Raw genomic sequence first — 11183 nt, 5'->3', positions numbered from 1 at the left:
TCCGACATGTCTGTCAGTACGGGTTGCCTAGTTCAAGGGGCTAATTTTCTGTACGGTTCGTTCATGTGCTCCTGTGTGAAGAGGTGGCACGAAAAATACATGGTACGTTAAATTCTGAGGAAATTTTACATGTTGTTATCAGGAGCACATGATATGCGAAGAGGATCTGCTTCCGCGTCTGGCTTCCGTTTTGATGCTTATCTGAACAGGCTGACAATTCCAATAGAGTCCCGTCGGACTCGTACGCCGATGGCAACAGGCAGGAAAGGAATCTCGAAACACGGGATCGCCCGAAGAGAATCTTTTCACCCTCTCCAGCCCTTGCCCTCGTCCTTTCCACGGACCTGACATCCCTCTGGCAAGGACTTCCTTCGTCGCTGCAACCAACGCGTCTGTGGTGCCACTGCTCCAGGCCTATTCCTCCCAGGAATTGTTTTCTTATCTCTGGCCTGGGCTTCACGAAACGTTTATTAGTGGCCTCAGCCTCTGGCCAAAAGGCCACTCCCCCATTCCCATTCTGGTTTAATTGCTGATCGGTAATCATTGAAATGGTTTAGTCATTTAGATAAGACTGGGAGTATTGAAAGATTCGAGCCAGACGCTTAAGCAACCTCGCGAGGCGATTCTGTAATGGAATGATCAATTATTATTATTATTTTGAATGTGATTTGTAGCTATAAATAAATTCTTTTAGGGGGTTAGCTAGCATCAATAGAAGACATGCCACCTATTTGGAATTTTTATAACTGAAACTTTGAAATGCAGGACATTTGAAAATGAAATATTGAAATTGGAAAATGGAGTAGCACCTGACATTTCTACAAATAGTTTCTAGGCTAGTTAAATTTTAAGAAATTAACAACTTATCGTTAATTATTAGTTAATGCATGGAAAGGCTCAAAAAGTTTACTTTTCTTATCTCTCGTTCCATTTCGCGACCTTATCGAAAACGTTGTACAAAGCACAAAACCGATATATACCCCAAACCTCGAACAGTAAATCCCCATCATCGAATGAAATGTATCCCAAGGTAAGTAAAGCGCATAATTTCTATTTCATTAAACCGTGAAGGTTGTGGCATACATTCGGGCCAGCAAAAGTGAAATAATTAATTCATCCCCGTATTTAAAGCCAAACTTTGTAGCTTCCACTCGAGTTAGAGTTTTAATAGACGCTCAAAGTCGAGTCTCGGAGTTTCAACAGATGCAACCCGGAATGGAACAATTTTGTGAAAATTAAAGCCGATGTCGCAAAACTTCGTAGTGGTGGAGAAGGAGTAGGAGGAGGGGGGTGGAATTTAATTCCTCCACGCCAATGTTTTCATAAGCAGCCATTGTGCGAGCCACCGAAGAAAGTATAGAGATCTCGAGGAAAATGAAACTATCCTCGTGGTAGGGAACTTAATTCGCAGTTTCCAGTGGCCGCAGTACCGTGTCGCTGCGACCGGGTGCCGGCTATCTGCCAATTTATCTAAAATGGCTAAAAACCCTCACCTCAATTAGGGGTAGGCCGCGTGGCGCTGGCGGGATCCCGGAAAGCTCGAATTTCCCCAAGAGGTTGTTGTCCTTGGTCATCGCCCTCTCGCCCTCGTAAACCTGGATCAGAACGCTTGACTGACCGTCCGCATAGGTAGTGAAAGTCTGCGTCTGGTTGGTAGGGATCGTGCTGTTGCGTTTGATGAGAGAAGTCATCATGCCGCCTGCTGTCTCTATGCCGAGGGACAGGGGAGTCACGTCCAGCAACAGCAGGTCCTGGACAGTCTCCGACTTGTCACCCTGCAGAATGGCGGCCTGCACTGCCGCGCCGTAAGCTACGGCTTCGTCTGCGTTTATCGATTTGTTCAGCTCCTTCCCGTTGAACAGATCCTGTCGAGGAACGGTGGAAATATCGGCTACCGTTCGTCTATCGATTTATCGATGACTCGCAGGACATCGTACGAGTAAGTCTCTACTGTTGATTTATGTCATGTACATGATTTATGTGTAAGATAATTAGTATGATGATGTTGATGACGAAGTTTGCAAACCTTTCACCCCTTTTTGTCTCCAGTTTTCTTTGGCATGATTATTATTGACGACAGAGGGTTTTTTAACGAGTGTCTTTAATAATAATGAAATGTCATAGGAAGCAGGTTTACTCCAGGAGGTGGAGTCCATGAACAACTATTTGTGAAATACCGAACTCTAATTATATTACGAATCGAAATGTAACACTCCACATGTCCTTAGAACTGCATCCTGTCCACTTGCGTCCTGTCACTTTCAACATTGACCGAACCATATCATAAAAACCAAAATATTTGATTCACTATTAAAAATTCAAGCTTCCAGGAAACATTCACGGATTTGTAAATTTGGAACACCTATCAACGAGCAATTACATCCTTGATCCCTTCGCCACCGAAAACGTCGCGTTACGTTGATTAGGTACGGTAAAAGAGTTGACCGTTAATCGAGATTAATTACAACTTATCGGCTGGAATCACGGTAGACGACGATTTCAATTACCATTATTGCCGTGGATGATAAAAGTCGAAACCCTTCATCGCGTTACAGGCTATAAATATATTCGAACGGGCCGCGCGTTTAATGGCACTGGTAACGCAACGACTATGCATAGGGTAGGGCAAACGCGAGTGTTGACTTTGTCATCGAGCTCATTAATTCTGTAACGTTTCTCCCCCTTGGGGGTCCCCAGTGTTGTTCCTGTCTGTACCCCTCGTCCAGCTTTTCGAACCCCACTTAAAACGCTCGTCGCTGGGGGTGGCGCTCGGTGGCAGCTAGGAAACGTAATCGAATTTTAATGCGTTTTATCATCGAATCTACTCTGCGTCATCCCGACTTCATTCTACCGAAGCAACGTCGAATGTTAGTTCACCCGAGGAGATCCGAGGGTGACGCGCTTCGCGTTGGCATTTGTTCAGCGATAGTGTTTGAAATTCTGAAGCTATTGATGTATGTCTCGATAGCGAGAGAATCAACGAGCCAGCAATTGTTTAATGTTCAATTCTTAAGGGGGTTGGATTGATTTTTTAATATGGTGGATTTTTTACATTTCTATTTTGAAAGTACCAACACTTTCGCTATAATTAAGTACGATACATAGAAAAAAAGCCTATAAACACTTTCCTTATTCCCTTAAACATATAAACACCTGCTAAGCTATCGCCAATATCGCTCGTAAAATCTCACGCAGGCATTCTCAGCATTCCAATCGCCATCGCCGCGCAAACGGCCAATAAAAAATGAGCGTTACACTTGAATAGGTTTCCACGCCAGATCGTAGCTCGTCGAACGAGCGTTTTCCTCGCGAATCGAGAGGAACACTCGTGCCAAAGATAAATTTTTCCACGTGGAAATATCACGGTTCGTTGCCAAATAAAATAACCTGGAGGAGTCGCTGTATTCGCGGGATCCGGGTTGAGCCGCCCACGAGCACTACGTCGTGTATCTGCGATTTCTCCATCTTGGCGTCGCGCATAGCCACCTCGACCGGCTGCAGGGTGTTCCTGAAGAGATCTTGGTTCAGCTCCTCGAAGCGGGCGCGGGTGATCGACGTGTAAAAGTCGATCCCGTCGAGCAGCGAGTCGATCTCGATGTTCGCCTGCGTCGACGACGACAGGGTCCTCTTCGCGCTCTCGCACGCCGTTCGCAGCCGACGGATCGCCCGCTTGTTCTTCGTCAGGTCCTTCTTGAACTTTCTCGAGAACTCTTGCGAGAAGTATGTCACCATACGATTGTCGAAGTCCTCGCCTCCCAGGTGGGTGTCGCCGGCTGTTGCTTTAACCTGAAGGGACGACAGACGAGCGAACGTGGGGACAAGTGTGAACGACCGACAAGAGCGACTCTGTTCTTAGATGGATGTAGGTCGCGCTTCGGAGCCAGAATTCGGCTCGATAATGCAATGATTAGATGTAAATATTGGAGTACTGGGTGTATTTATAAAAGAGGGACGGGAATTGGAAGCTGAATTATCGGGATTGATCGTAGGTAGGGATATGTAGATAGGTATTTTGGAGAGAATAATTTATTCTGGTTTATTTAACATGGAAATTGAAAATTTTAATTCAACTTCTGTGTTTGGTTTGGAATGTGCATGATAAGAGTGAATGGAAAACATCATTCGTTTTATACATTTGTTGAGGTTTATTTCAGTGGTAGAGTGCCTTTCTTGATCCTGGATCAGATTTGTGGATGGAAGTGAACTATGTCTTACCAAGTGGGAGTTTTTTGTTGAAACGTTGGTAAGGTTGATGTTATTTACGAAGGTAATCAAATTTAACAAACAAAATCATAAATGATAAGTGCAAAAATAATGTTTGTAATAGTAACAGATTTTTGTTAGTAACAAATCTTAATTGTTTTTAATGAATTTCATGTTAGTGGAAGTCTCTTCCTGATCGACAAGTAGCTCCATCTCAGAGGAATCCGACGCGCCTGTATGGGGAACGCGATTTACACAGACTCACCTCGAATATGCCATCGTTGATAGTCAGTATCGATACGTCGAAAGTACCGCCGCCAAGATCGAAGATCAGAACGTTCCTTTCACCGCGTCCCTTTTTGTCGAGGCCGTAAGCAATAGCCGCGGCAGTCGGCTCGTTAATGATCCTCAGGACATTCAAGCCGGAGATAGTGCCTGCGTCCTTGGTAGCCTGACGCTGAGAGTCGTTGAAGTACGCCGGTACCGTAATCACGGCGTTCGTGATGGTCTTCCCTAAATAAGCTTCCGCAGTTTCCTTCATTTTCGTCAAAACCATCGAGGAGATCTCCTCGGGAAAGAAGGATTTCTCCTCGCCCTGGAAAGTAATGCGCGACGAAAAATTGACTGAGAAAGGGGGGCCACAAAGCTCTGGTAAACAGCTGCTTCCTCTTTCATTCGTTGGTCTTTAAAAGCTGCCGCCCGCCAGGCTTCCGAAAATTGTTTTCCTAGCGACGGGAAAAACGATTTACTACCCCTGGAATTTCCTTCCGATGACTTAGCTTCCTGCCAATTATTACAAAAGAGGATGGCACAGAGATACTAGACTCTAGTTAAATTAATTATTAACGATATTTGTTTAAACAATTACCGAGTATGTGATTTTTCTGACATATTAACGTTTCGTCGATTCTATCGTTCTTGGACCAATTGTGCAACCAAAGGGTTTATATGGGTTAATTAATTTCACAGCGAACAGAAAAAGCTCAAAGCCTCGAAAAATGTGGCCATGAGAAACAAGTTTTGCCAATCACCCTCCAGCTTAGGTGCTCTGTCGTCCTGTCGAAAATAGCAACGACATTTTCGAACGACAAAGTTGAACTAAATATCCCGCGCGTGTAACTAATTACATTTTCCGTCAAAATGTCAAAGCGAAGCCTGGCGAACATTGACGTTCGTTAACTGAACAAACTTACTTTGTATTGGACGCGAATTTTCGGCTTTCCCGCGTTATTAACGACGGCGAACGGCCAATGTTTCATGTCGGACTGGACTGATGGATCATCGTAGCGTCTGCCAATCAGCCTCTTCGCATCTGTCGGAGGATTTCATTTAACCTTGATTTTTGGTAGTGCTCGATGGCCAATACTCACGCACAAACTATGTTCAAACTCAAGCTACGTTCACGGTCATAGAATGCTTGAGCTGAAGAGGTGCTTGCGTTTTAACAATGCTCACGCTCAAGAACGTTTCAGGTTTAAGCAATAGTTACGGTCAAGAAAGTCTTGAACTTGAGCAATGTTCTTATTCAAGAAATATTGAAGCTCGAGCTATGCTCACACAAACAGTACAAGCATACTATAATGCACTTTAATGCAATGCTCGCACTGAAGAAATGCTTATTTCTATTTTGTTTTATATTTTCCTATATTAAAAAGCATTCTTCCACTAGTCCCAGAGGAATGTTCTAGTAAGGTAGACTTTAACCTATCCTTCTAAAAGGTTTCCACACATCCAATAATATCGCACCCCCAAGATCATTCGATCACTTCCCCTGAAAACCAAGGGATTCTGGCCGTCTCGTTAGCGATACCTGTACGCGAAATAGAAAACGGAGCGTTCCGGAATTGAATTCCCGATAACCACGACGAAGTCCGGCGATTTGGCAGCGGCAGCTAGGATTACAAGAATCACGGTCGTTTCCGGGCTTCCGGTCGGAGTTGCCGGCCCCCGCGAAAGCAACGCGACCGGAAGCCGCTGTAAAGTCGCGAATGCTCCGGTTTCGTCGCTGCCAAATCGACTCACCGCTACGGAATCCGCAGTCGCTCGTGGACGAGGTCGGAATGCGCTCGCTGGTCGCGGCTATTGGCTCGTTTACGATGTTAAGAGCGTAGCCGGTGATCGTTCTTTCCTCGATCCGCGGGCTAATTACGCGATCGTTGCCAGCATTCGGTATCGACCGGTATCGGGGAAACCTAATGGCTCGTTCCCACCAGCCGTGAATGAAATTACTGTCGATTGATAACGAATTTCGATAATAACGTTCATTAACTTCGTCAATTTCAACGTTGCTTTAAAATACGATGAAGAGGATATGTTGTGTTCTGGCGTAGGAAAAAATTCACTACTTATGTTTTAAATAATATTACTTGGTGGAATGATGTGACTTTGATTTATATTAATTTATGTTAGCTTTGTACATTTCTTTGCTGTTTTTGTAAATCCGTTCTTGAAGAGGGCCAAATAAATGAAGTGTCATGAACAACCCCCATTCATATTTATAGACATCTACAGACGACAATTCGAGAAATGTTAGCATAAAACAGACCTCATGGGCTGTAGCTGTGCTTGGTCGCAGCTCCAGTACGGGTTTGGCGAACCCGAGGTACCCGAGCTTCTTCTAGGCCCATTAAGCCTTACCAAACCCCAGACAAAATCAAACAAAGTCCCTCCAATTCACGAGATTTCACAAGTGGTAGAGTAAATATTGTAAAAAAAAAAAAAAACAAATAGCAGAAAGCAGCAGTATTAAAGACTCCCACAGGTAGAATTCCTTCATCTAACGAGGTACAACCTACTACATCAATTTTCCCTTTTTATTTCGCAATTCCCAGCAGTTCCATCCCCTATTACCTACCAAAAATCGTGTTTGTGGGATTCATGGCCACTTGGTTCTTGGCTGCGTCGCCGATTAACCTCTCGGCGTCCGTGAATGCGACGTAGCTCGGCGTGGTGCGGTTCCCTTGGTCATTGGCGATAATTTCAACTTTTCCATCGCGGAAGACACCGACGCACGAGTACGTCGTACCCAAGTCGATGCCAACCGCCGGTGCTGCCATTGTGGACCCGATGAAATTTCGGATGCCAAACGGGAAACGGGACTGTCTCGACTGTTTCGACCGTCGCGTCTCGCCTATTGTCTTCTTCCTTCCAGCGCCGCTCGCGATTGCGCTAAATTACGCGGCGACGGGAATTCTGAATATACAGGGAGCGCCGCGCGATTCGAACGAATCGTGTCGCCCGTCTCGTTGAAATTAGAAAAATTCGGGGAACTTGCGTCGCTGGGAAATTTAATCACGAATATTTGTCACCGGTCTGGGGTTGAAGTTGGGGCAAGTTACGTGGTTTCATTCTCGCTGCCGTTCCTGTTCCAAGTAGTTTCTTGTTGTAGATGATTGTTAGTGTCCTTGGAGGAGTTATATATATCGTTCCTCATTTTTAATACGTGATTTTATTTCTAAATTCTAGTTGAATCAGAGAATTTAAAACACGTTCCATATTCAACGAGGTCAATGCTCAATTAATAAAAATCAATAATCGACAACCTAATTCTGCATGAATTAAATGTAAATAAAAATTGTGAACGCCAGGCCTGAGTGGATTAAGAAAATCCTTCAAGAAAGCTTGATAACAAGTACAATGTATTTCGAAAGTAATTAATTACTTACAACATTACTTCCTGTACTCTTTAACGAATTCTCGCGACAGTTTAACGACTCGTGTAATTGTATGATCCGTGTAAAATTTTAAACAGCCTCCAATTAAAGCTCCCCCGAGCAAGTTCGTTTGTTTGATTAAGACGTTCCCGGAGTTTATTCTAGTTTCATTAAGATATCGCGAAATTGCAATTCTTGGCGAGTTCGCTCGGCATGGAAAACAGAACGAAACGCGTTTCGTTTAAAAAACAATCAGCGCGTCGAGGCCAAGGAAAACAGAGAGGATCGGATGCTACGCGGACTGCGACGTGACATAAATTAAGGAAACGTGTTTCTACGAGTGCGCCGGTTTTATGCGCGACAAAGAAATACCGCTGAAGGAAAGACGTAATCTCGCCGGTTTCCGAGACGCTTCCCATGTTGGCACTGTTTGCCAACTCGGTGCCGGTCTAGCGCGACGTTTCCGTTCGTCGTTTGATCATTGTGCAAATTACGGCGTGGGTTGTTCCACGCCAAGTCGATCACTTTTCGAGGTCGACGTACACGTAAAATTTGGAAGACTTTAGAATCTAGAGTTTCGAGTTTAGTTTTTAATTTAAAGTGCGACGGAGTTCAATCTAAAGTCAGAAGGGAGGTAGAATTTTTCAATTTTTATTTTTAATCCTCCAAAGTAATACCTTCTGGTATTATTAAGAGGAAAAGGACAACTGGACTCAATTTTCTTTAGACTGGAACATCTTTATGGCATTGTAAAAATTATTAGTAAATTCAGTTGTATAAAAACCTGAAAACAAGGAATATATTAAATAAAGTTGCTTCTTCGAAATTCACTTCTTACAACCCCTTATAATTTTGTCATCAATTTGAAATCTGCGAGACGATGACTTAAACTTCCTTTAAATTTACCTGAATTCTATTACAATTACAAATAATAATTTAAAAACCCTTCCGTTTTGTGTGAGCTACGTCCCACTTTAATTATCAAATAAAATATCTGACAGAGGCCGTAAAAAGCGATCGATTCAGCGTGAAATGAGCCAACGACGATCAAGATCGAGCAGGACCGTCGGTGAATTTCGCGCGACGCGTTCGATCGCGACTCGTCGATTCCCCTCTGTCGAGGAAGGAACGCCAACGTTCGTGACCAGGATTACGAATCGTTCCGCCGCTGATGATAGTCCATTCCTGGCGTGACGCGCACAAAGGGACGCACTGATACGGCCTATCCCATTTATGGTCCCATAATAAACTTTCCGTTCCGGACGATGTCGGTTTTCCTGCGCGAATGATCGATAACCGTGAACTGGAACGCCAGCCGAAAAGAATATCCGCGCGCACTTGCGGGACCTCATTGACCCCTGGAACGAGAGAAATGTTTGCCAGGTACGAAACGAGATATGGCATTCTTACGTTAGAATATATTACTTGCCGATATCTAGAAGAAATATGGTCCATTGTATCTCTAAATCAAGATTGCATGCGTGATTTATTGGTTGTGATGCGTTGATATTGGTATGTGATCGAATAATATTTTATACAGTTTATTTATTATACAATAGAGTTTAATTGCAAAAACAAAATACGAGAAAAATCAGCTTGAAATACACATAAGTGAACGAAGAAATGAAAATTAATTGGATTATATTTAAAACCAGATCATCCTCTTTCTATCATAATTTAGAATTATATTAAAGAAATAGAGAGTTATTTATATGAAAAATGTTATTGAAATATCTTGTATTAAAATATTAAAATATACAATATTAAAATTATTTTTACATTCAGGAAAGTATTCCAAGTTCGCAACTTAGTCGATACCATTTTCATTCTATAAAATGCTTAACTAGGGAAGAGCGAATAGTCTATACTAGAGCACACGCTTGCAACGAACACATTTTTAGCGCGTGGGTATGCACAGACAAAACTTACGTAGCCAATTACCCCTCGTCGGAATTAATTCAACGACGTGTCTTCTTATCGGAAGCGGAACAGGAGCGCCTGAACATACGGAGGAGATCCGCCCCAACGTGGTCCACGTCGTCGAGAAGCTTCTAACGAGACGCTGCTCGATAAATTTAGCACGAAGGGGAGCCACGAACGCCGGATGTAACGCATTGATTTACTTATCCTTTCCCGAACTTCAACAATATAGTCACTCTGAATATTTTTAATATTAGGTTCAGGGCGAAAGAGTTTGACAATTCGAACGGAGTCGATTAAACCCGTCCAGCAAACGTAACATAGACCAATTCCGCTACCGCTCCAGTTACCAAAAATTGGTCTCACCGCTTTGCACCTGTAATCTCCAGCTTCGTGTTTTGTTCTTGACCACGAGTGGTGAGGTTTGTTACGCTGAACTGACCGTAGTTGACGGCCATTTTTGGAGATACAAAGCTCACACCGCGATTGTAGTGCAAGTACGAATAATTTTGTCGTTCAATTGCAGTAGCATGTAATAACAAACACGACGAGGAGGTTTAGATGTTTGCTTACGCGTCAAATATTTTTCAACTCTTAAATGTCTGCTCCCAGATGGGACCCGAAACGGAGATCAGAAACTTTAAGCTCGATAAACACCCGGTTGCCTACCAGAACCGATAAAATTTTATTCCACGGGCATCCTGTTTTCCTATCTTTATTCGTATCAAACGGGAAGCCAGCAAGTTTCATTGGTATTTTGATGAAACAGAATCTCTCCGTAGGGATCGAATCCGGTACGAGTAATCCGATTACTCGACTTTCCTTGTACGCCGCGCAGAAATTGTGTGCGGCGCTGATCGAACAGGGCGAAGAAACCACGAACGATAAGTCACGGACGGCATGAAAATGTGCGTGCAAAACTACGCGGAAGGGGGTTGGGCGCGAGGGGGTATTCCGCGTGGAACGGGACAGAGCCGCGAGGGGGAAATAAAAACGGGTTGGAAGGAAAGTACACAGTAAAGGCGAGGGGTGCGAGTACTGGAAGGGGAGGTGACGCGAATATCGAGATTGGATCGGGGAGGGGGATGGTGTGGGTAAACCTCATAAATATGTCGTCAGGCCGGTAAACAAGGGCACGCGAAGTCGGTACAAGCCGTACGTTCGTTCACGAGCCTTGTACACGCGCGACGTATTATAGAAGCGTTCGATGGTCGTGGCCGCGGTCGTGGTCGTGGTCGCGACCGGGATTTAAAGGCCGGGAAATTTATCGTTCCGTGAGGAGGCGGACAGAAGCGACGAAAGGGATGAAGCAGCGCGGAGGGAGGGAGGGTGGATTGCACGAATGGCTGCAACGAGCAGGAAGAGGGCGAAGAAACGAGCGAAACGCGAAGAGAAAGGAGGAAGACA

The 11183-nt window shown here is 44.2% G+C and overlaps 1 protein-coding gene across 1 annotated transcript in view; it reads right to left on the bottom strand.

Moving 5' to 3' along the window:
* The window catches only part of LOC128873006 (heat shock cognate 71 kDa protein-like), a 10300-nt gene extending 2516 nt beyond the window's left edge, over positions 1-7784 (bottom strand). The window contains exons 1-5 of the mRNA XM_054116264.1: positions 7058-7784; positions 5397-5515; positions 4469-4798; positions 3388-3786; positions 1494-1865 (exon numbers count right to left, since the gene is read on the bottom strand). Of these exons, the coding sequence (XP_053972239.1) occupies positions 1494-1865; positions 3388-3786; positions 4469-4798; positions 5397-5515; positions 7058-7259 (1422 nt within the window). The 5' untranslated portion in view covers positions 7260-7784. The remainder of the gene's footprint in view (positions 1-1493; positions 1866-3387; positions 3787-4468; positions 4799-5396; positions 5516-7057) is intronic.
* Between the last annotated feature and the right edge of the window lie 3399 nt (positions 7785-11183).

The sequence above is a fragment of the Hylaeus volcanicus genome, chromosome 2, assembly GCF_026283585.1.
Source record: "Hylaeus volcanicus isolate JK05 chromosome 2, UHH_iyHylVolc1.0_haploid, whole genome shotgun sequence".
Lineage (NCBI taxonomy): Eukaryota > Metazoa > Arthropoda > Insecta > Hymenoptera > Colletidae > Hylaeus > Hylaeus volcanicus.
Note: the sequence above shows the minus strand (reverse complement) of the source record. Positions and strands in the feature narration are given on the sequence as shown.